A 24,989-nucleotide genomic window follows, 5' to 3' on the forward strand; every position below is an offset into this window, starting at 1 on the left:
GATTTATGAATATCATGAGCCAACTTGGCATGTGATCGTGCTTTGCAGGGAAGGCATTTGTGCTGGAAAACAAATACGATGATTTTGGGTTTCTAAATATATTCCATTTTTATATATTACTTCTTTTTCTTTTGTTTCATTAGTGGAAATATAAAGGGAAATTTCAACGTCGGTTGTCATCGACGGTTGCGGAGAGTTGGCGAAATTTGGACATTGCGCTGCCACTCGGTAAAAAATGGACGTCGACAGATGTTTAGGTTTCTATAAGTGCTAATGCGGTTATTCCAGTCTGTGGAGCACTGCGGTTTCGATTTGCGACCTCTCTCACTTGCCAATTTCAAAGACGAGTGCCTCATGTTTGCGAATTTCAGTACTGTACGCATGAGTTCTGGAGCTTCGGGGTGGCTCTTCCGAGTGTGACAAGCAACGTTGGTTAGTACTTGAAAATTAGGGCTAAGGGTTTGCGGGATTTGTTGGGTGCCGGACGAACGATTTCGTGGGAAAGATGTTGCCGAGTAGCGTGCTGGAGGGTGCGTGCTCAATTCCGACCTTGTTTCGTGACTCCTGTTGTGGATTGCCCTCGCTTCACGTCTTCGATCGGCGACTCTGCAGCCCATCGGTGAGGGTGCCAAGCAGGAGTGGTTGGCAGTCTGGGACGATTCGGGCAGTGATTTCTGAACCTTCCGCTAGTGACAACGCCGGAGAGAGTGCGGCAGATTTTGTTAAGAGGGCGGAACGAGCGTGGATGATATCTAAGGTTAGTGTTTCAATGTTTATCTTTGCGCTTGAAATTTAGTTGCGTAATCAAAATTGCGACATCAATCGTAACACACACACACACACACACACACATAAACACACATCCTGAGATAAATCTGATTAGTCACCTAGTTCAGTTTCACCCTACTTGTTACTTGCTTCGTCGAACCACATGAATACGCAATACTGAAATGGTCTTTATATATTCTGTGTTTTGGATTGTGATTGCAGACAAGAATTATCTGGAATAGATGATAGTTTGAATTTTAAGTGTCACTGTTTTATAGAAAGTAACCTATACTTGAATTTTTGTGGACGACAGCAACCGCGCCCACTAAAATGCACATCGTGTGAAGCAAGTGGAAGCAAGGAATGCGTCTGGTGTAAGGGTACAGGTTTCTTCATTCTTGGTGATTCTATGCTCTGCGAAGTGCCTTCACGCAACACCACTTGTGTCATTTGTGCTGGCCAGGTTAGCCTTCCTCTCAATGTAAATTTTGCAGTACTAACTGCAAGTCTTAGTGTCACTTTCAAATTCCTTGGAAATGATTACATATGAGCTGATTCTGTTACACACTTCTCTGAAACGTTGTTTTCCAAAGCAACTTCGCGTAGCTCTTTCAAAGTGCCTTTGATGTAGTGCTATATTCAGAATATAATAGACGGATACAACTGTAAAAGTTGAATTTATTGCAAGAGGCTGAGCTGATTTCGGTTTTGCAGGGAGCTATTCCTTGTAAAGACTGTAAGGGCACAGGCTTCCGGGCACAGTGGTTGGGACCACCTCCAGTCGAAGGCCACAAGGACGGTGGAGCGGATTCCCCTCAACCTTGATTATCTAATCACTTGTAAAATTTTCGTCTCGTTGGGGTTTGAGCATCTGCTAGGATTGGTCCCAAGCGAAATGACAACCGCTCATGGATCGAGAAGTTGGATGGGCTCTGCCAGAGGCTTGTCTATTTTCTCAGGACAAGGTTCAGATCCACGTTTCCGCAATACTCCTCTTTAGATAAATTGATTGGTGAACGGGACGGTCACAAATATGCATTCAATTATTGGTTTAGGGTTTAGTCGAGCTCAAAATTTCCGTCGTGGGCGTGGATCGTCTCAAATGGTGTCGCTATTTCATGCTTCCCGATGGTATGTATGTACTATATTTATTTACAGCTTGTCATGAAGAGCCAGATTGTACAAGAGCAAACTACTACCTGGGCTTTTGATGTCTTGAAGCTGTGGAATTGGTGTATAGATTGGCTATGAGTAAATGTTTTTTTCTGATTGGAATGATTGGATCTTTCACCAACCAATTTTTGCTTGTTATGAACGTAACGAAATAATTCGTTCAAATTTCGTTTCTTGTAACAGCTGGATAGATTTCTCTTGGTTTCTGCCGGTGTAAATGGTCTAAAATTCAAATTATTTGACTGAGGAGTACGTCTTGTGTGAGGAGATTATTAGCGATGTAACCAATATCAGAAAGTGGATCCCGCTGTTCACGACGATTACTTACTGATTAGTTAATATGACGGTTTCAGAGGTTTTTGGTTTTGAAGAAAGCTCATGGGTGTGGAATAGGAGGCATAACGGAAAATATGAAGCCTTTATTGAAGGTGTGAAGGAATTGTTACGCAGCTTTCTTTCGTGTCTTGGTACATAACGAGCTCCATGCGGTGCAGTTTGTTTAATGTACAGTATGTACATTGCGATCGTAGCATGCTTAGGAGCACTACCCCTAGTCTAACCTAACCGCACAATCATTTCTCAAATTCCCGACATAGTTTGATCGTCGTTTGTTTGTAAAAGAGGACTGGTCGTGAGCCTTGTCACAATGCCTTACTGCCACGCATAGAAAATCACTGAAGATGATTTTGCTGTCGCAATTCTGAGCCGCATCAGTAAGATTCCCAAAGAAGGGAGTACGAATCTCTTGCGGATATCTCCCGAGTCTCCAACCCCGAGACATGTCTGAATGATCTTCACCTCTTTCGAACTGCTTGTATCTCAGTTCGGCTGTAAAAATCCATGGTATTGTGTTAATTTCGAAAAAAGCTCGACACCCAGAATCGTTCGCGTGCTCATTCCCAATCAGACGGATGCATGGTCATGGTGAAAAGCCAGAACAAAAAATGTGACAATGGTACGAAATCCTTGTGCATACCTTAATAAACTGAAACGTTGTAGGGCCCAGCCCATCGCGGTATGTGAGCATGGGCTCCATCGACTTGCGACGTCGTTGTCTGCTAAGAACGCGCTTTAGAGTTTTACACATCGACAACTGTGAAACATGGCAATCGAAAAAACGAACTGTCTCAGCACATGAAAACAGATTTAACAGCGGATAGGAGATAAAAATTTCAACAAAAGACGATGCCTAATTGAGTATCCTATTACGAAAAGGAAAATGTGATCACCAAGAATCGGACGCGTCGTCGTGGTTTTCCAAGGGAAGCCTTAAGAGGAGACTCCTTCCCTTTCCACCGCTGCGCAATGTGATTTGCAGCTGGCGACAGAAGATCTAAGGCAGCCGCATATGCTGGCGAAGGCGATGCTTCCTCAAGCCCATTGCTGAGAATCGTGTGCCGTTCCGCTCGCGAATGATTATAGGCATTGGCACTGAAGTCCTGGCTTGAACTGGGTTTCCTCCCAGAATATTGCCGCAGAAGTCGAGGACTTAAATCTTGAATGAGCTGCCTTTTCGTAGATTCGGTACATGAAGCGAGAATTTGTTCTGCAACGGATGGCATTGTGTAAGGGAGTCTGGAGGGACGTTTCGGGGACTCCAGTGCACTTGACTTCTCGCTTGCTTGCAGCGGCACTGATTGCCTTGTAGCCGAATGTTTGGGAGGGAGTGGCTCGCCTTCACAGTTGAGATATCCACTTGACGTTGGAGCTGTCCGTTTGTCAAGCAGACAAGAGTTGTCTTCGGCAGATGTGGATGCCGTTGTTGCAGCGGCATCATTGAGCTTAAGGAACTGGAAATACTTGCCAACTTCAGGAGACCAAACCTCGGGATTATGTGCTGTTCCTTGATGCTTCTGGCTTCTCTGTTTGTCGAAGGATTTGTTTCCAGCATCAGAAGATCCTCTCGTCCTGTAGGAATAGGGTACCTTTCTAAAAGAGTCTGCCTCAGAATGATGATAAGCGGAATGTTGATTCGGCAATGCATTGCATGAAGAATTCTCCGATTCAACAAAATCTTCCTCAATGGACTCGTGAGAGGAGCTCGATTTTGATGCTGATTGGGACGCAGAACGAATAGGGTCCCTCGTAAACTCCCCAAGATCTCCACTGAAGAAGTTGTTAGACGCTGAGGTTGAGGTTTGGCTACTGCTTCCTTCAGGGCCACACAAGATACTCGTAGGCGACGAGGGCGCGTTATGGTGACTGCCCTTCTGTGCCCAAGTAGGAAAGCGTTTCGTCTCTGAACTCAACAAACTCTTGGGTTTCAGACCCGGTGAACCGGGTGTCGAAAATGCATCACCAAATGACTTGTCGGAGCTATTGGGATACAGAACGCTGTCATTAAAGGATTTGGTCAATCGCATCTGGCAACCTTCTAGAGGCGTAGAGATGCAGCGACTCAGAAAACCATGGCGTCTCCGTCGCTGATCGGAAGGGCTGACTGTTTGTGGTACTCTAGGAGGCAGACTTTTGCTAGAAGCATACTGGAAAAATGCGCGATCGCTTTGTTTCAGGACTGGCGATGACGCTGTTAAACAGGATGCGAAAAACCCAGCGAATTCAGGGTGGGAAACCCGAAGCTCCCGAGAGAAGCTCTCAGTGGTATGGTAGTAGGGGACGGCTAGTCGAGGAGGCAACTGGAGAATGCAAGGGCTTGCAGTTGGAAAACTGGTCTCTATTTTGGATTTCCCTGGCGCATATTCCCAATCGAAAGGCACCGCTACTGTGGGTGACGAGCTGAGTCTGCTGGGAGTGTTAATGGGTGTATCATACTGCTCTACTAAGAATTTCGCAGCTGCAGATCCATCAAGGTCAATAAGAGGTTCTTTCGAGCCATGACTTCTGCTAGAAAGTCCCATGCTCGTCTGTCTCGAATGCCCAAATGAAACCCCCCTACCGTAAAATCTGTGGCTGTAGATGCACCCTTCGTCGCCATTGCTAGAACCACCATCTGGAGAGCCTCGTAAATTTTCATCATCTTTCTGCAAACGATCCAGTTGAATTTTCGTAAAGTTGCTTACCTTCATGCTCTCTAATGGCGACTTGTCAGATAGTGCACGATTCGCAGTGGCATCGATGGACTTGGGCTTACCAGGCTCCTCTTCCCACTTGAATGGAATTGCAGCTGACAAATAGGGGGTGTCATATGGGGTAGGATCGTTGATATTGCACGGCGTTGCCAAGGATCGCTTCTGAATGCTAACAATCTGCTCTTGTATGGAGCCATTTCTAGACCTGACTGATCTCGGAGTGGTAGACTGCCCTTGCATGGAAGCAGGTTTGAACCTCGTCGATGTCGGAGTAGTCGACTGCTCTTGTGCAAGTCTACAAGAAATACCGCCGGATAGTCCAGATGCAGAGGAATCGCAACCGAGCATCTTTCTATTGACGGAAATTGGCATGATGTCTAGCTCACCCAAAGCGTCCTCTTGGGGGCTGCTTTTAGATTGCCTTGAAACTGAGTGCTCCTTCATTACAAGAGAGGAGCTGACGCTGTGGCCAACGTTGTCGTTTTTCAACAATAATAAACTTGACTTGAGCCTGTGTCGAAGGTTGTCTCTCTCGACAGCCATCTCGTTGTTGTAGCTCACCTCATCATCTAGCATAACCCTTGGGGTCGACCACTGAGTCTTCAAATCACAAAGTCTTCGCAGAATCGTACCCCTACCTGGTGGGTTTGGCACGCTCACAGCCATACGCAGGCTGTTAGGAGCCTTGACATGCGATTCGTTTGAACAATCTTCTCCGCCCTCGCAAGACGCATCGGCTGTAGCACATGGAGAAGATCTGAAGGAACCATGACTTTTCTCCAACTGCCGCGGAGGCTTCAGATGTCCATATTCTTTTTCGCTCACCTCCTCAAAATCACTCTTTAACTGGAAACTCCCACTTCGGTTGTCAGTCAAATGCTGATCGACGGAATTCCTTCTGGACTTGTGTACATCTCCGCCCAATATTGCCTGCATCTTGTGGACATCTTGTCTGTCGAGCTCAAAACGAAAGCTATTTGCCCAGTTTGCAGTTTCAATGCTATCCTGAGGCCATCTAGAATCTACTTCCTCGAGCTTGACGTCCACACCAACATCGCTCCTTCCATGTCGGCCTCTGCTATTGAGGTGTGAATCATTCTCTAACAGGGTGGGAAAGTCGAGCAGTGAAAACTTCTTGCTGGTGGCATTCAAGCGACCAGCGTCTGCATCGCTCCAAACATGCCCCTCGTTCTTACGAACAGCCTCCTTCCGCACAAACACAATTTTTCGTTGATTACTGCTGGAACTGCTCTTATCTTTTTCTCTTCGCGTCCCCATCGCTTCACATGGGATGTTTCACACGCTAAAATATAAGCGACCAGGTGGTGCAGCAGATAGGAGGGGTTTGCAATACACGCTAATTGGACCCTGGAGATGAATTCTCAGATCCCTCTGTTCTCGAAGCTGCGCTTACGCATTCTGACGAAAAGCAACGGTCACTTCTACATGAAGGCTGCAGTGCATCTGCTCAACCCAAGTGCACCTCACTGATTAGCACTGCTGAACTTTGACATCTGACAAATACAGACAATTGCATTCATAGACAAGAAAAAGCCGCTTCGCTTCACCCACGCGTCATAAAACTGGGCACACGATGCTAGTGGGAGAGGGGAAGGGAGCAGGCTGTTGCACTGGTCGACGTCTGTCTGACTGCTTGGAACAGCAGAGCAATAAAAACTGCAATGAAAACTGTAATGAAAGCGGTGATCGCATTCTTGATTCGCAGAGTCGACAGCACTCGATGGTTCCTCTGCCACTACTGACATAGGCTAATCAACTAGAAAGAGTCACTGACGCGCACAGAGCCTGGAGACAACTTATCCACCGGATTGTAAACCAAACATCTCTATCGATCCTATTCCGACACTAGTGATTAGACAACTTCATGGTTATCTAATTGCCCCTCAAATAATTCGGTATACAAGAGATTCTTTATAGCAACCTTCAGCTTACTGTTTTATTACCCCTCGCTTGTAAAGTAAGTCCTAGATGACGCCCGAAATCCCGCCGTGAAGCCTCTGATTCCCATTCGTCTGAGGAGTTTCAGTTGACTCTAGAGTAATTCAAGCACCTTTGACAATAGAATTGTGTGGACATCGAAGGAAGACCAGAACGAGTGCTTGCGAGCTATATATAGCCGCAAAAAACCTGCTAATTACTTCAGTGAACTGTGCTGCGAACGAAAGATTAGATGTACATATTGAAGGTTGAAAAGTGGAGCAGCTCACTGAGACGACTGATTGCAACGCCAACTGCACTGGCTTCAATTCATTCACTTCAGGCTTAGATGTCCAAGAGATCAAATGGTCGAAAATAGAAACCTCCTCCGTCAAAATTCTTCTCTTACCAGTACCCACTCGAACGCGCCTGCTGCCGTAAACTAGAACGGCACATATAGTGAAGTCACCTGTATGTCGAAATGTATTGCTTCCAGACACGTCGACACAGCCGGAGAGATGAGCACGTATACACCCCTCTCGACATGTTCACAAGTTAACAATCCCGACCTCGAACCCGCTAAACCAAACTAAGGGGTTGTCTACCAGGCTTGCCATTTGTGCTACGTGATGAATATTCTAAAATTCCATGCCGCAACCATACATAACTCCGTTCGCCTAACCCAACTGCATACAACGCTTCAATTTCATCCACAGCAGGTGGCGATTGAAGCATTACCTTCTGTCGTGAGAAGATAATTCTGCCAACTAGTTTAAGAGACAGAATTCACTGAAGAAAGACCCCGCTAGATACAAGCACACATGCTGCCAGCACCGACTGACACTTGAATACCACGGCCTTCTCCTTGCTGCGATGATGGAGGGGTGATTGCTGCAGGAGCTGGCGGCGTGGGGGTTGTTCATCTTATGCTGCTCAGCAAACGATAGAAAGCGAGGGGCCTATTTATAAAGCGATCAGCCGGTCATCCTGCGGTCATCTTCTCCGGTGGGCACTGCTCTTGGGGTCCCAGTAAAAAACGCCGAAAACAACAATTGAGTAGTAAATTCCCAACTTGCAATTATATAATAACAGTTTCCAACAGCATTGAAACTGATAAACTTGTATTGTTTTTGAGAGCCCAATAAAGTAAAAACTGTAAAAATACTCTAAATAACAGTTGCAATTCTAACCCTTTCAAGGATAACAAAAGACATTTTTTGACCTATATGTGTTTTGGTAGAGGTGAAGTTACAAACGCCTTTTGAGGATGTAGATGTATTTCTATGATAAATAAATATAAAATTCTATGAGTTGTTTCTATGTTTTCTTTTTTTGGAATATACAAATATACAATCAAGGAAAACTTCGAATACAATGAGAAGAAAAAAAAAAAAAAAAAAAAAAAACTTTCTAATTTATTTGTTATTCTTTTTTGAAATTTAGTTATGCAAGTGGCCATAATATCAAGGAGTTCGAAAGAGTAATAACCAAATAATTAGAAAGTATTTAAGCATTTCGAATTCTCGGTTTTGAAGGATAAGATTCACATTCATTGTGTCTACATTGAAGGCTAAAGCTACAATCCAGGTTTCAATTGAATCTAGTCTAAATTCTTTCGAATAAAGTAAGTCGTGAAAATTAAATATAACACTGTAACAGTTGAAGTCCCCCTTGGATCACACCAAATAGTCTTGAATTGACAAAAGGCCCCAAGAGGAGCTAAGACTTTAGACTGGTAAATACGGTGACTTTCATTTTGCTTTAGGCCAAGTCTGTCAATGGAGACTTCATGGGGTCAATGCCCAAGACGTAAGACCCAAGTCCTCTAGACTTCAAGGCTTTCCACTCAAGCTCATCCTGAAAACAATTCTTTTATACATGTGGGTTTTGTCTTTTTACAACATAATATATATTATTTATATTCAAAGACATAAATTAATTTTAAAGGTGATAGATGCAGCTTCCTCTTCTGGAAGTCAAATACTCAGAAAAAGCAAATATCTGTGGGTTGCTGTAGATGGCCCTTTTTATGCTTTCTACTAATGCTTTGTACATTTGACTCCAACTTTGGATAGCAAAATGGGATTTCTCATTCAGTTGAGATTGGACTGACCTGCTCTCAAAAAAGAATAAAGAATAAAGCAAAGCGAGGAGAAAACAAAACCAAGCTTACACATTGTATGAAAAATCACCACATTAGCAACCAAATTTAAAGTTGATGTTTTCATTGATGAAAGAGGCCAAAAACAATGATGTTTTCTTCCTTCTTCAAAGTTTTTTTAAGGTGTGATAAACCCAATTTTCATATATCATTTCATTTGCAAATTTTTCATCTATTGGATGAAGATGTGGCTTGATTAGCTAATTTTGGGAGTGGAAGTTTCTAGGTCTATTTTCACTTTGGAAAAGTTTCAAGTTCCTTTTCATACCAAGGTTGGACGATTTGGATGAGTACGTTCATTCATCCATATTCCACCACATCCATGGATATGTTGGCTTTCATTCGCTACATTGATGGATAAATTGACTAATGTAATCAATTTATTTTTAAAAAATAAATAATATTATATAAAATACTAAAAATAAATATAAAATCTAAATTAATATAAATGCATGTGATGATTATTGATCTAAAAGTAAAAGGTATATTTTTATTTTATTTTATTTATTTTTAACATATGAAAAAAAATTAAAAATAAAAAATTCTTGTTTTTAGAAAATAATTCTTTTGATTTAATGTTTTTATTGTTTCAAGGTTTATCAATTCAATAGTAAATAAAATAGAAGTTTGAAGTATACAAACATAATTAATTTTTATATCTATATGTTAAGTAAGTAAATAAAAGTGAAAGTAGAATAAATTATCTTATAAAAGATATTATTTTAAATAAGTTGCTAATAGTCAAAGGATTGACTTTTGGTAGTTAAAAAGGGCATTCTATGGATATAAGACAAAGTCAAGGACCAAGAATCAAAGTCAAGAAGATAAAGTATAAACTAAAGAATATCTAAAGACTAGTTAAGAGTAATTAATGTTTGGCATAAGATATCCTCTTGGTTATTAAGGTGCCAAAGGATCCTAAGATCATGTGTGTAAAATTCAAAGAGTAGAAGTTGTCTTCTAAGACAACAACCACCACCTATAAGTATTAAATGTTGGAAATGAGAGATATCTTACTCCATATTTTCTTTGTATGCAACCTTATTGATGCTAAGTGTTGTGACTTCACAATGCTTGTTCTTCAATAGGTTATGAATCCACTCACTTTTAGTTATGAATTTTGAAGTTCTTTAAAGTCTTATTTATTGTAAAGAGTAGATCTTTTGGTTGTTTTTGATGTTAGAATTTGATATCATCTAATTCTATTGTTGCATCTAATTGTTTATGTCGTTTGCTCTTACTTGTTGTTAAGAGCATTGTTAATCTTTGAGATTGTTAGATACCTTAGAATGATGTTTTAAAACACTAATATTATATTTTTTTTTATTGAATTACATCATTTGTGATCTAATATTGTGGTTTTATGAGATAAACTTCTCTTGAGATCCTCTTATAGTCATAAGAAGTGTTTTGTGAGGTTAGAAGTATGTTATGAAAGAAGAGAGGTGATTGAAGAGTGGCAAAGCTTATATAAGAGGTTTAGATAGAATATAAGACTTCTAAGAAGTCCTATAAGTGAAGTTGAAAGTGATTAAAGAGTGATATTACTAGTTCACTCATAAAAAGGCATTTTAGGTTTCTAAGGCAACAACACCTTCTTATTGATTTTGAAAGTTTTTTTTTTTTTTTTTTTTTTGATTTTTTTTTATATACCTCTTCATTAGACATAGCTTCAAGTGAAGATGAGGTTTTGGAAATGATTGAGAAGTTTAGCGATGATAACTTCTATCATTAGAGGAAAAAAATAAAACTTTTGTTGGTTTCATTAGATCTTTGGGATATTGCGGATGAAAGTGAAGAGTCTCTAAGTGACAATGCTAATGTCAAAGTGAAGAAAGAATATAAATATTGTGAAAAGAAGGCTTTTGGCATGATTGCATCAAATTTGGATGATGCCAATTTTTTACATATAATTGCTTGCAATGGACTAGTGAAAGCATCTAAGATACTTTATAACATCTATAAGATTAAAAACCTTACCAACATTCTATAGACAAAAAAGAAGTTCTTAATAGTAAAGATAGAAAAAAGAGATGACCTCATGGCTCATATCAACAAGATAAAATACTTGTAAATCAATTAGCAGTTATTGACAAGCTAGTTGATAATAAGGATATTGTGTTGACATTGGTCATGAGCCTCTTAGAGTCCTACAACTACTTCATTGTGGCATCGAAATCTATCAACATGAAATAGCTTACCATGAATTATGTCACATCGAAGCTTGTCCATAAAGTGACCAAGAAAAAAGAAAATGAGCTTCAAAGTAATGATTCAGCTCTATTTTCAAGACAAAGCAAAGGTAGCTATTTTCATCAATGTGATAATTCAAAAAGAAATATGAAAAATTACTATATTTATGAAAAACCAAATCACTTTGCTAGAAATTACTACAAAACTAAGAAAGGAGATAGAAAGAATGAAAACAATGCTCATAATACCTTGATAGAGATGACTATACTTTCATGACAAATAAAAGAGTTTCCATGGCTACTATGTCCAAGTAGATTATAGATTTGGGTGTTACTAAGCACATGATACCATACAAGTATTTATTTGACACTTATGAAGAAATTCTAGCAATCAAAGTTTGTTTGAGAGACAATGGCATGATATAAGCCATTGGAATTAGATCCATTATTGTGAAAATTATTATGAAGGACCAAATCAAGAGAATCAGATTGAAGGAAGTCTACCATGTGCTAAAGATAAAGAAGAACCTCTTTTTGGTGAGAAAACTTATATCATATGGTTGTAAGGTTCAATTTGATAAGAATAGATGTTTTGTGAAGATATTATATAGACAACATATTTCCAAAGGCCTTAGAAATGGCAACCTCTACTTCATTAATTGTAAGAAGGTGAATAGAATAGAAGTGACAATATTTGTTGATTTTCCATAAGATCAAGACAAGTTTGGAATTTGGCATCAACAACTTCGTCATTTGAATGCCAAAAGCATGAAGGAGCTCTAATCCTTTATTAAGTAGCTTGGATCTTGGTCAATTCAGCTACAATGCCTTAATACTTGCTTGTAAAGATTGTATACATGGCAAATAACAAAGGATTTTATTTCCAATAAAAGTTGCAACATGTTCAAGAATTTTTTTGGAGATTATGCATTCTAATGTTTGTGGACCAATGAAGACACCATCAATTAGAGGAATAAGATACTTTATTATATTTATTGATGATTTTTTAAGAAAAGTATGGATTTACATCATTAAAGCTAAGAATGAATATTTTTCAAGATTTAAAGAGTTTAAGGCTCTTGTAAAAAAATATTGTGAGTGCAAGCTCAAAGTGTTGTGCATGGATAATGGAGGTGAGTACATATCAAAATATTTTGATGAATTCTTGAAGATTCAAAGTATTACAAGATAATCTTCTATTCTCTATACTCTACAACAAAATAGAATTGTTGAATGAGCAAATTGCACCATTATAGAGATGATAAGGAGTATGCTTCATGTATAAAACCTTGTGTTTTATGCATGAGGATTTTTAAATGCATTACCTATGTAAAGATACCAAATTGTATGAAGTCCAAACTTGATGTAAAAGATACAAAATATGTATTTGTTGGATATTATAAAGGTACTAAAGCATATAAGCTAATGTGTTTGGAAACCAAGAAGATCATCAAGAATCGTGATATAGAATTTTTGAAGCATAAAAGTGCTTATGAACACTTAGAAATATATCCAAGTGAGAGTAATGGTATATTTCTAGATACATCTTCAAATTTAGCATAAGAAGAAGAAGAAGATGATGACATTGATGATGGTAGAAATTCAAATTAAAATAAAGAACTAAAGAAGGTAGACCATTGTGTACATACAATTACTAGAATCAGCAATGAAGACAATGAGGATGTTAAAGATGATGATGATGAGGACAAATAACAATGTTTAAATATGAAGAAACAAGTTTTAAGAGAGATGAAACTTACAAGAAACCTTGGAGTGAAAGAAGGTGAAGTTTCATCAAGTGAAAGGAAATATCATTTGAAACATAGAAAATAACTTGGTGTATGGTGGAAGAATCACATCTTTCTTTAAATAAATAAAGAACATGACAATGTTGTACTCCTTATTGATCGATTAGATTTATGTGATGCAATAAAGTCCATGGATGCTATAAAGTGAGAGAATACCATAGAAAAAGAATATAAATCACTCATGGACAATGAAACATGGAAATTGACTCAACTTCTACTAAATTGATCTTCAATTGATTGTAAGTGGGTGTTTAAAATCAAAAAAGATGCAATAAATAATGTTATAAGATACAAGTCTAGATTAGTTGCCAAAGGTTACTCACAAGTTGTTGGTATTGATTTCAATGAGACATTTGCTCTCATGGCCAAATTCACCACTATTAAAATTATTGTAGCAATTGGAGCACCAATGGACTTAGAGATGCATCAAATCGATGTGAAGACGGCTTTTTTGAATAGAAATCTAAAAGAAAATATCTACATAGATAGACTTCAAGGATTTGTAAAAGAAGACAATCAACATCTTGTTTGTAAGTTGAAGAAAGCATTATATGGGCTCAAGCAATCATCAAAGACATGGTACCAATGCATTGATACATTCTTTGTGAATGAAAGATTTAGAAGGAGTGAATTTGATCATTCTTTGTATGTGATGCAATTAAGTGTGTTCATATTAATTGTCATTCTTTATATTAATAATTTGATCATCCTAACCAATACTATGAAGTTAATAAATTAATTGAAGATAAAATTAGAAAAAAAATATGAGATGAATGATTTGGAAGAGCTTCACTGTTATTTATGAATGGAGTTTGTGAGAGATTGTGCTAAAAAAAACCATTATAATGAGCTAAAGCAAGTACATTGAAGAAGTATTGAAACAATTCAACATGGACGAATATAAGCCTATTGGAATACCTTTGGAGGCCAATTTGAAGTTAATGAAGCTCACAGATGAAGAATTTAGTGAAGTTGAAGGTCAAATACAAGATGTTTCATATAAAACAATAGTAGGTTCACTTATGTATACAATGGTTGGCACAAGGGTGGAACTTGTATATGCGATGAGTGTGGTAAGCCAATACATATAAAAAGTTGGACCAATCTATTGGAAAACCATCAAAATGATCATGAGGTATTTAAAAGGCACTTTGCATTTCAAATTGTGACTTGGACATAATAACATTAGTTTGTATAGTTATTGTAATGTGGATTGGGCTAGAAATGCAAATGATAGAAGATCAACAACAAAATATGTATTTTTTGTTGGAGTGGGAGCTATTTCGTGGAATTGTAAGAGACAACCAACAATTACAAAATCAACAATAGAGATAGAGTACATAGTAGTAAGCCATGTTGTAATAGAAGCAATATGGCTAAAACAACTTTTGGAAGATATTAGAGTATTACAAATGAAAGCAACTCCAATAGAATGTGACAATCAAAGATGTCTTGCATTTGCAAAGAATAATAACTTATATAAGAATAATAACTTACATAAATCAAAGGATTGACTCTTAGTATTTAAAAAAGACATTCTATGGATATAGGATGAAATTAAGGACCAAAAGTCAAAATCAAGAGAATAAAGTATGAATTAAAGAATATCTAAAGATTAAGTAAGAATAATTAGTGTTTGTCATAGGATATCCTTTTAGTTAATAAAGTGCCAGAGGATCTGAGCACCATATGTGTAGAAGTTAAAGAGTAGAAGTTGTCTTCTATGGCACCAACCACTACCTATAAGTATTGCGTATTGAAAATGAAAGATATCTTATTCCATACTTTCTTTATGTGCAATCTTGTTGATGCTAAGTGTTGTGACTTCATAGTGCTTGTTCTTCAATATTGTATACATATTTAAAGTTTATTTTTTATTTTTTATAGTATTTGTAAATAAATATTTAATAATTAACTACTTGATATTTTTGACACCAAAACAACTATAAATTGGAATTATTACAAAAATTATATTAATCACATATTAAAAATAAACAAAAAAAAATAACAATAATAACAAAAAAAAAAAAAAAAAAAAAAAAAACATATAATTTTTTTAAAATAACAACAATTACATGAGACTCTATGAACAACTTATAAAAGAATTTTGGATATATATTGTAATTTCATGAAATGTGCATTTAGAAAAATAATTACCAAAGTCGTAAAAAATTATTAATTTTAGAAAATAACAAAATTTTATCAATTATTTTTTAACAAGAAATAATGTACCTGTAATACTTATGGGTAAAAAACCAAATTGATAGGGATGAATAAGTAACAAAATAGTATTGTATTCTTCTTAAATTAAAAAAATAATTTTAATTTGAATAATAAAACAAGTTTCTTTAAGATTAAAGTTGCATAAATTTAAATACTTTGTAACTTTTACACTATACTTTTTAGTTACAATTACATTCACACATCATTAATTCAAAAAGAATATTCTAATAATTTGTAGGTACTGAAAAAAAGAAAAAAGAAAAAACTTAAAGATCAGAACAATTAGTTTCTTTTTTGCAATAATTGACAATTATAATGGCAATGAAATGATGATTAAGCAAAACTTGTATAAAAAGAGGTGTGTCAGCTCTATGCAGTTTTGGAATGACAGAACATTTAATGACTCATTCCTTTCTTAAACCTCCCTGATTTTAACTGACACGGCTTGTGAGCCACACAGCTCATGCTTCTAGGTAAGCTTCTAACACAGCAACCTACATTGATCTGATTCTTAGAAGAATGATCCATCATGTTCCTGATGAGTCCTTGAAAGTTGAGCACCTTGCGCTTTGTAATGATAAGAGGAATGGATCATACAATTGAATGAGCAATCTGAGACCTTGGTAGCTGCTTACGTAAGATGAGGGTGGGAGGAGAAATTGGACGCAATTCGGCTCTTCGGCGCCGCTTCGTCAATCAACAGCTTTTGTGAATTTTTCAGTAGGCAATGCAATTGTGACTGAATAAAACGAAAATGCTGCTTGCTGCTATGGTTACTGTAGTTGTGTCATGCTTGCATGCGACTATTTCTCCTGTGCACTGAGAAGCGAAGGTCGCCATTGAACAGGGTCAACTACAGTGTGCTTAAGCTCGAAGCAATCAGGAGGGAATTGAGTTCACAAGAGAAAACTGCTGAAACGTATCCTGTACATTAAAATGTGGAGCTTTTGACATGAGAAATGCACTTGCTAACTACAGAGGACCAATGCATGTGTTTGCTGCACTTACAAGCATATACATGTGACCCAATGCGGGCATGGTTACTTGTACCCCACTCTGAATCCTGAATCCTGAATCCATTCTGACTGAATTGATTTTGATTGGAAAGAATCAACACTTGGTAGTACAGCCAGCAAGGAACCGACGGGCTTTCAAACCTGTTCAGCCCACAAATGCAGGACTGTAGCAATGGAGAGCTGTTACTGCAAGCGTCTTTAAGAATTCATTGGTTCCTACTTTCTTGAGTCTATTGGGGCTAAAAAGCTGGTTCCAAGGGCAGCAACCAAGAGATTCCAAAACTTGCAACGGGGAAGCACGCGTTACCTTGCTAATATTCGATCGAAAAATGCCGGCATGTTTAGACTCCAAATAAGGGGAGTCCTACTTTTACGAAGGAGTGTACAAGTGCTCCTGTAAATATATAACTGTCCACTCGATCCAATATGCCCCCTGCCACAAGAACATCTCCTAGTATGTGACAACCAGCAAATGTAAATCATTTGTGACAGGTAGCAACTGAATCTCGAAAACTAAGAAGTACAAAATACTGCAGCTAAATAAGATTTGACACGGTTACAATCTAACATCTATGATGAAGGTGGATTATGGAGAGATACCATGGCCAGGGATGAGTTTCCCCGAGTCCTTAACGCCAGCATCTCGCTTTATCATAGACTCAGTCAGGTCACCAAAGAGCGACCCCAGAAAAACAAGTAGTGCCAATACCATCGCACTGCATGAATGTCAGTCACTTAAACGTTCATAATTGTGCCTAATTACATTGGTCGTCAAAGCATTTCTAGAGACTGTATCTGTCGGATGTTGTAAATTTAGGACACACACAAATTCTCGATCGATAAAAAAAGACCATCCGCCAAAACATCTAAACCCAGGTTTCGAAAGCATTTTTACACATCCAAAATGACCTCTGGTCTTCAGCCATGGTCACGAAACTGCACCAAGATTGTTGGATCAACATGGACAGAAAACTACGATTTTCAAACTGTTGACAACGCATTTTGACTATTACTGAGAATATATAATTCTAGAAAATAACTTGGGAACATACTCATACCTGGAAGAGGACATGGGCCATTGAAAGAGAAGTCCAAGCACCACTGACACAGCAACTGATGCACTTAATCCACAAGCTGCACCTTCTAAAGTTTTCTTTGGGCTAACTTCAGAGAGAGGAGTTCTACCCAACGCCTGATACAAGAGCACGGAAAAAGTTATGAGGACCGCGAGGCGTGTAAAACACAGGAATCGAGGCAAACAGCACTGTACATCTTCTGACCATATTTGTTGTGCCACGACATTCATCATGAATGCGAAAACCAAACAATCTTCTTTCATGAAGGAAACGCGGAAAACACATAGTATGACACCATCCAGCTTTAGGACTCTCAATACCGTTGTCGAGCATGAATTCGTATGGAACATGAAGAATAAGACGAATCAGCAAACGACGCAACAATTTCCAACACTTGTGTTTGTATGCTAAAGAAAGAGCCCAGTATAAATGAATCAACTAAAGAATAAAAACATACCCTTCCCCCGAGAAAAGCGCCTGTGTCCGCAGCAATTATAGTGCTTATAGCAATGATGGTGGCTATGAGGCCCACTGTCCAGTGAGCTTGTCCACCGAGCAGTGCAGGCCATGCCGAAACAAGTTCTAACCAGACCAATCCAACATTACGGTTAAGTATGTAAATCCTATGTAGATGTTCACTGAAGATGATTTTCTTAAAAACAATAGGTGCGAGTCAAGAATGGCGACTATCGAGACCTTTGAGAGACCTCGACACAACGTAAACTAATAAATGAGCGAATACAAAAGCCAACGAATGATTCACAGACTTAAGAGGAAAGAAAGAATCAATTGCGTTGACAAATTAGAGTTCTGTAAATACACTCACTGGTATTGATAGCAGGAACTGCAAGACCACAACGCAACTTTACCCAGAAGCAAGGGAGGTAGCCACAGTAGAATAATCCGAATATGGCACTAGAGAGGTGCGAGAAACGGGGGCCACGCTGAAGCAGAAGCACTGTGGCCAAAAAAAATGACGCTGTTGTTACCGCCACCCCAACACGTCCCCCAAAGTACCTGCACAGTCATTTACCCAAGGATGAGCCACTTTGATGCGAAAAAAAAAACATTCTAGATACGAAACAAAAGGAGATTCCAAAGTCAAAGAAGAAGCACTTTTGTGGAGACAATTTAGTAAGCTACACTCGGACTTACATGGTCATTAAAGGCATGGCTGCACAGATCGCCGAACAAATTCTGGTGGCGATAAGTGGAGGAGCTTCCATACCACGAGTCATAGCTTTGCTTTGCACAAGACCGAAGTATTCACCTGTGGCTACCCAGATGGTAGCGGCAAGAGCTATCGCGAAAACCCAACCACCTGCCAAAACTACGCCTAGAACGCCAAAACCTATGATGAATCCAAAGAGTACCCTGTTTTTAAGCTGCCTCTTCTTATCCTGTGGTGCTGAGAGTGTTACAGATTTATCCGATGAAGAGATGTTGACATTATCTCCGACCTTATCCAGCTGTGGCTGCAAAAAATTAAAAATGTGGCATAAATATCACACGCAGGGACTGATGAAACACTATCAAACCCTGCCCCATGAAACCTGAAAATAGCAATTAACTGCCATGTGACGATAAATCATGGGCTCGCCTTTGATTAACAAAGAGCCAAGGCTTAGAATACGAAGCTTTAACCTCAACCTGATTATCTTCTCCATCCGCAGGAGAAGCATCAGCAGCTATGGCCTTTCCTGTGATGTTTGGTCGATTTTCACTTGTCTCGTCGCTGGCAATCTCTGTCAACGAGGACTCCTGTATTGACCCTACCTTCCAATACGAGGTTTTCCTTTGGAGGGAAGCTGATAACATCGAAGGAAGACTTGAATGTTTTCTTAAGGTAGAGTACCACAAGGCACTTGATTGAGTACCAGATAGAAATCCACACGAAGCTGATAGTTTTGGACGTCGGCATGACACGCAATCTCTTGTAGATTTCAGTTGAGATCTACTTCCACAATTCTCGGTGCAGTTTGTGGAAGTGGAGTGACAAGTAACAGCTTCAGATGAGGCTCTCGAAAGGAAATACGATCGAGACTTCGAAAGAGTTGGTAATGACAATATCGATTGAAGGGCTGGCGTTTGGAGCCCATTGGTGGGACCTATGTAACAGGCAACACCTGGGGCTCCAAACATGGCAGCAGCCAGTTATTGCCTCGCCTTTGATCTTGGAGGGACCGCTTAAGAGTCGAATTGATATGCTCTGGAATTCACCCTACCCCTGCATTCCTTCAACCCTAGATTATCTTTTTTCATCACTGTCCGAGAGACTGCTGCAAGAGCTGCCGAAAAATTCTCTAATTCAATCAATTCTGGCAGCGATCACCTCGAGAATATAGAAAGATTAATACGCCTCCAGCAACCGCTTGATATCGCAATCTCAGCTGCTGCAAGATCTTAAGAAACAGAAGACACATTTTCAGGCGCAGAATTCGTAATCAAAACAGCTGATCAGTAAAGAATATCATTCAGGGATCTGATGCAGCAACAGCCACCACAACGACTTCGAGTACCACAGATAGTGGGTCGATGCAACACCAAAGTTGCCGATTTATGAAAATACCAGCCACATTCTTGTTTAGAATGAAACCAACCAACGCCAAGGATGGTTAGAGGGTGCAAATTTGAGTGCGAGGTTCTTAAAAACAATGTGGCAAATGACTTGGCTGTAGCTTGATCTAGCAGAAAATAGTCGTACTGTTATCTTGAATCTGCCGATCAATTAATAAGAAGCTCATCTCAATGGAGCGAAGGAACACATAACAAGATCCCAACGCCCACTGAAAAATCAAACTCCAGCACAATGCTACTTCATGCAAGATTTTTGGCCTACCACAAAAAACTCTAACATTTTCCCAAACACCGCAACACAAAACACCCTTACAAATCAACCCACTGCAAACTCGTGCGCACGAGCCCACCTCGTCCTTTCAAACCCTTTCCACGCCGCCCGCAGAAGCATAATCACTTTACTCCAAAAACATGATAGACAAGATATCTGTCCAAAAAAAAGAGAAAAAACCCAAATTGCTGACCAAAACAACTAACCCAGCACGAAATCCTGGCAATTCGAGTCCCGCGACGCGAAACGATCACAAGCAGCCTCCTGGCGTGGAGCGCGAGAAGTCACCAGCTCAGGACCACTCAACCGAATGAAGAATCTGAAGCTGAAGGAGAGGAAGACAACAACGACCATGACAAACGAGAAGATTCTAATGCACAAAGTGAATCTGGCGCTCCATGTGGGTCAGCAGCTTATCCACAGCCCTAGTCTTCCGATCCCTCCTACTCCACCACCACCACCACCTCCTCCTCCTACGCCTACTCCACTATGACGTCTCACTTGACGGCAGCCTTGAGGCATTGGCCCTGGTCCTGGTGTGTGCATCCCAGTGTGAAGGGGGGAGGGGATCTCTTTTGTCCCCATATCTGCTTTCCAGTATGTAGTCCATGAATCCTGCTCAAGCAAGCCATGGATCTCCCTTTGCTTTGCTTGCTTCCTGGCTCGCTTGCTTGCTGCGACGGAGCAAACGAGGGGCGGCGACTGATTCCACGTCCCCACCCTTGCCCTAATTTGCACATTTGCACATTTGCCTTGCATTTTGCTTCTGGGCTGTTGTGCTTTCAGGCGTTCTTGCAGGCGTTCCTTTTAATAGCTATTGTAAATCTTTCCTTTTTTGAATTATACTTCACTTTAATTTTATCTTCCTATTTTTATTTATGCATGTATTAATTGTTGTTCAACAATTATATGTAGATTTTGACAAATGGATATGTTTGAATAAAATATTTTTAATATGTATCTAATATTTTTCTTTGAAATTTAATATATTTAGAAAGGTTATCAAATTTATGTTTTATTTTTATAATTTACTTACATCAAATAAATACAAAGGATTTTTTTATTTTATTTATTCCTATTAATGTAAAATAATTCCTTAATATAAGTTTAGTAAGTATTATATGTTTATTAAAATTACATAAAAAATAATATACTATTTTTAATTTTTATGTAAAACTCGTGTAAATTTATAATATATTTATTACATATCTATTTTATATTTATTTTATGTAAAATTTAATTATTACTAATTTATTGTAAGAATATTGTATTTTTTTTTAGATAAAAGAAGTTATTTTTTAAAATAATTAATAAAAGTTTTTGTTTATTTAGTTTTTCTATAAAATTTTATATTGATATTTATGAAACCAAAATATATTACATTTTTATTAAACTCAAATATTACAAAAATATTTTTTAAATCTATAGTAATAGGAAATTATATGAATTATATACAAATAAACTAATATATTATAATTAATCATTGTTTGAATTCTATTTTAGTTTAAATAATAAAATTATATTAAACCTTAGTTGAACATTTGTGGGATAAGATTCTCTATTAAATTCTCTCCAAAGGATTGTTTAGTTAGATTTTCTTTGTTATTTATTCAAATTATCAAATTATCTAATTATCTATTGACATTGATATGGTTTTGTCGAAAGTAAATAAATTCTAACTATCTAGTTATACTTCATATTCTTTTATTGTAATAATATGTTTATCAACAAAACATGTATATAATCTTAGAAATAGATAATCTTAATTTATATTTTATTATATACATTATCTAAATATTTAATTAAAGTATTATCATAGGTAATATGTAAATTCATAATGTAAAAAATGTTGCAATGTGAATTTCTTATTAAACATAAGACACATTCAATAAACACATATTAATCCCTAAACAAAAGTGTCTATGTTTTTACACAATGTTAATATAATAAAAACCACTATTATAACAACATTTTGTGAGTACACTCAATTCTATTTCAAAAATACAATTACTTTTGAAAGTTGTATGTGTAAATCACAAATTATACATAAAAATATTAAATTAAATAACAATAAAAACATGATGTGCAAACTTTGAATTGAAGTAGTAAACAATTTCTATCCATAGCCTATTCTAACGTTTTTCTTTTTATATTTAGGTCGCTATGTTGTACATAGCCTTGAAGCAAGATTTGACTGCTTCCTTGTTCTAAATCGTGCTTCAACTCCATCAACTTCAACAGTAAACCTCTTGACCTCTTGGACCCAATCACTGCAATTGATGGAATGGGAATAGTATCAAGGATAGAGGAAGGTGAAGATGATCATGAAAGTTAAGAGTTGAAAACCTTCTTCAAATATTAACGGTGCACGAGAAATTTTCTAATAAACCAGAGTTCATCTATCTTGTGAAAATAGTGCGCAGGATGTGCTGCTGCCTTAAAAGATACACAAGAAGCCCCGCTAATACGCAATGTGCAAGATTCATCACTCACAGGACATAAGCGACGATGCAAAGATGTCATAGATCTGAAAGAGACAGCCTAATGTCTAAAAACGCCTCTTTTGAGTTCCAAAGATCAATTACTTCTTTCAACTCCAGACAGAGTATCAAAGTAGAGATTACAGTCATTGTAGTTGCAGAGATGAAAGGAAACCCACAATATCCTTCAACCAAAATGAAGAGAGGGAAAAGAAAAAAAGAAAAGAAAAATAAGAAAAGCCTCATTTCATGTGCTCTTCCAATACGATATAGTGTCCTCCTCTACCTATATACAACAAAGGCCTTGTCAGGTTTTGATGGTCACGATTATCATCTGGTACAAGTGTGGCACACCCAACGCTGAGCAACGAATCATACCAACTATTGAAAGTGAGGAGATGCCTGAACAGGATACGTGTCTCCACCTTTATTATCACCTTCAGACTACCAGTGTGCTCGTTCTCCCGAGATCAGAGCTCTGCATTACTTATCTAGTACAGAATTCAAGTCTGCAAGACCCTGACGTAAAAGCCCACGTTAGATCAAACAATCCAGCTTTCCACATATGTGTCTAACATACACGAGTAATACAAATTCTATGGTTACGCAAGAGATGATTGCAAACCACTTAGTTTGATATTTTCTCCCATTAACATCTATGGATACACAAGTATGTTTACTAATATTGCACAATGGTGCAGAAAAAAAACAGCAGCAGCTCTAGATTCGCTTCATTCATGCTATAAGTACATAAAATGTCCTGTGAATTTAAACAGAAAATAGTTTCTCCACACAGGAAGTGGCAGACGTTGTCTTCGATTATGTTGAACAGATTGAAATTGGCAGGTGAGTGACAAAATCGGCTGCACAGCACTACTTCAGATTTTACTCCACACTACAGAACGTGTGACAATGTGAACATACGCTCAGCACTTTTACCAGGAGGAATGAAGGTAGGAAAGTAGACACTCACGCATACTGTTAGAATGCCTACGATGAACTAACAAGAATTATCCGAAAAGGCTTGCCGGCGTCGACCGCAGCTTCGCCTGTTCATCGACGGCGTCGAATGCTGGGTGGTTAAGGACTTCTTCTAACAACCGCGTCCCCCTCAATGCATTCGTCAGAGGTAAGTGGCCTTCAGGGGTTGGGTCCGCAACATCCCACATAAACTCCAGAGGGAACTTCTTGTAAGTATCTTGGTATTCATCCAAAGGTCGAGTCCATCCCACCTTGTTGAAGAAAGCATTCCATGTCTTTCCGGAGTTATTCCATATCTTCTTCTGTACGCTGTACCCAAATTTTCCATTGCTATATTGCTTCCATAAACTATCTACCTTCGTTAGGTCAGAGACAGAGATAAACTTGACCTCAGAAAAATAGACCCATTTTCTCTTCACTGCCTCCTCACCAGCCAATACGCACAGCAATCTCCGAGTTTCGGCGTCGGCTGCCTCCCACTCCCCGGCTGCAAGCTTATCTCTTAAGAGCTCCAATGAAGCTCCTGAGTCCGTCACGAGGTCTATGGTGGTGGCTACCTCCTTCAACCAAGCAATCCACAAATTCGACTTAATCCCAGACCTTGTCGCAGTAACACCACATGATAAATTCATGCGAGACAAGTGCAATCCATTTAAACCATAAGATAACCTTTAGTCCATACCTTTTCTACACCATCACGCTTCGAACTGGAAACAGCAACAGCAGTCGAGGACCTCCTAACGCCAACACTCAAACTCTGAACACCGTTCTGCAAAGCCCTGGATTGAAAACTCTTCAAACAAAATCTAGAAACGTACACAGGCGAGCTTGTATGTGTGGCATTCTCGGTCCCAATGGTAGAACTCCCAGCACTGGAGACGCAGAAAGCAGAACTGTGGAGCAACGCCATGGCAGCAGCTTGCACAGCTGCGCTCCGCCACGCCGCGACTCCGACAAACCTAAGATCCAAACACAGCTGATGGCTATATCATAACTCACTGCCAACAAAGAACGCTACTACTCCCTGCAGCAGAATTCCGCACTGCCTCACAGAAATCTCTCAGGAAATCGACACCCAACCATCGAGCACTAGGGGGAGAGAGCAAACACTCCTCGCCCCGGGACAGTTTGCCGTGGATGCTGTGGATCATGTTCGCTAAGGTGGGGAACAAGATGGAACCAGCTGACGGGATCGAAGAGAACGAGGGAACGTTCGTGCCGCAGACGATGACGGGCGGCGATGCGGCACTGGAAGTAGAGATCGCGGTCATCATAGCTGTTGCTGCTGACGAACAA

At 38.7% G+C, this 24,989-nt stretch overlaps 4 protein-coding genes across 24 annotated transcripts; 1 reads left to right on the forward strand and 3 right to left on the reverse strand.

The window, feature by feature from the left end:
• The first annotated feature begins 275 nt into the window (after window positions 1-275).
• LOC112283783 (uncharacterized) lies at window positions 276-2,043 on the forward strand. Its single transcript, XM_024522914.3, has 3 exons — window positions 276-757; window positions 1,082-1,231; window positions 1,483-2,043. The coding sequence occupies exons 1-3, from the start codon at window positions 506-508 to the stop codon at window positions 1,591-1,593; spliced, it is 513 nt and encodes a 170-aa protein (XP_024378682.1). The 5' UTR covers window positions 276-505; the 3' UTR covers window positions 1,594-2,043.
• Window positions 2,044-2,340: 297 nt separating this feature from the next.
• LOC112283781 (uncharacterized) lies at window positions 2,341-8,056 on the reverse strand. 3 transcript variants are annotated; one of them, XM_073534817.2, is made up of 4 exons: window positions 7,199-8,056; window positions 3,171-6,434; window positions 2,918-2,996; window positions 2,341-2,769 (listed from the first exon to the last, which is right to left on the reverse strand). In XM_073534817.2, the coding sequence occupies exons 2-3, from the start codon at window positions 6,246-6,248 to the stop codon at window positions 2,919-2,921; spliced, it is 3,156 nt and encodes a 1,051-aa protein (XP_073390918.1). In that variant the 5' UTR covers window positions 6,249-6,434; window positions 7,199-8,056; the 3' UTR covers window positions 2,341-2,769; window position 2,918. The 3 variants fall into 3 exon arrangements, with proteins under 3 accessions (XP_073390918.1, XP_024378677.1, XP_024378678.1); XM_024522909.3 differs by having other exon boundaries at window positions 2,918-3,034; XM_024522910.3 differs by having other exon boundaries at window positions 2,918-3,034; window positions 7,647-7,856.
• Window positions 8,057-15,608: 7,552 nt separating this feature from the next.
• LOC112283613 (phosphatidate cytidylyltransferase 4, chloroplastic) lies at window positions 15,609-20,532 on the reverse strand. Of its 16 annotated transcripts, none has more exons than XR_016503286.1 (10): window positions 20,439-20,532; window positions 19,035-19,786; window positions 18,540-18,859; window positions 18,211-18,401; window positions 17,842-17,966; window positions 17,367-17,500; window positions 16,909-17,024; window positions 16,616-16,741; window positions 16,301-16,449; window positions 15,609-16,111 (listed from the first exon to the last, which is right to left on the reverse strand). XR_016503286.1 is itself a non-coding variant. In XM_090251144.1 (9 exons), the coding sequence occupies exons 2-8, from the start codon at window positions 19,524-19,526 to the stop codon at window positions 16,650-16,652; spliced, it is 1,470 nt and encodes a 489-aa protein (XP_090107270.1). In that variant the 5' UTR covers window positions 19,527-19,786; window positions 20,439-20,532; the 3' UTR covers window positions 16,203-16,449; window positions 16,616-16,649. The 16 variants fall into 16 exon arrangements, 5 of the variants coding, with proteins under 5 accessions (XP_090107270.1, XP_090107269.1, XP_090107268.1 ...); XR_016503285.1 differs by having other exon boundaries at window positions 16,301-16,472; XR_016503280.1 differs by having other exon boundaries at window positions 16,301-16,472; window positions 19,029-19,786.
• Window positions 20,533-22,793: 2,261 nt separating this feature from the next.
• On the reverse strand, window positions 22,794-24,783 carry LOC112284067 (tetrapyrrole-binding protein, chloroplastic). 4 transcript variants are annotated; one of them, XR_002970293.3, is made up of 4 exons: window positions 24,376-24,783; window positions 23,686-24,253; window positions 23,138-23,221; window positions 22,794-22,998 (listed from the first exon to the last, which is right to left on the reverse strand). XR_002970293.3 is itself a non-coding variant. In XM_024523587.3 (3 exons), exons 1-2 carry the CDS (start codon window positions 24,601-24,603, stop codon window positions 23,723-23,725), a joined length of 759 nt encoding a protein of 252 aa, XP_024379355.1. In that variant the 5' UTR covers window positions 24,604-24,783; the 3' UTR covers window positions 22,794-23,221; window positions 23,686-23,722. The 4 variants fall into 4 exon arrangements, 2 of the variants coding, with proteins under 2 accessions (XP_024379355.1, XP_024379354.1); XR_002970291.3 differs by having other exon boundaries at window positions 23,138-23,231; XM_024523587.3 differs by having other exon boundaries at window positions 22,794-23,221.
• Window positions 24,784-24,989: the final 206 nt, after the last annotated feature.

Source organism: Physcomitrium patens, chromosome 6 (genome assembly GCF_059467195.1).
Source record: "Physcomitrium patens ecotype Gransden chromosome 6, ASM5946719v1, whole genome shotgun sequence".
Taxonomy (NCBI): domain Eukaryota; kingdom Viridiplantae; phylum Streptophyta; class Bryopsida; order Funariales; family Funariaceae; genus Physcomitrium; species Physcomitrium patens.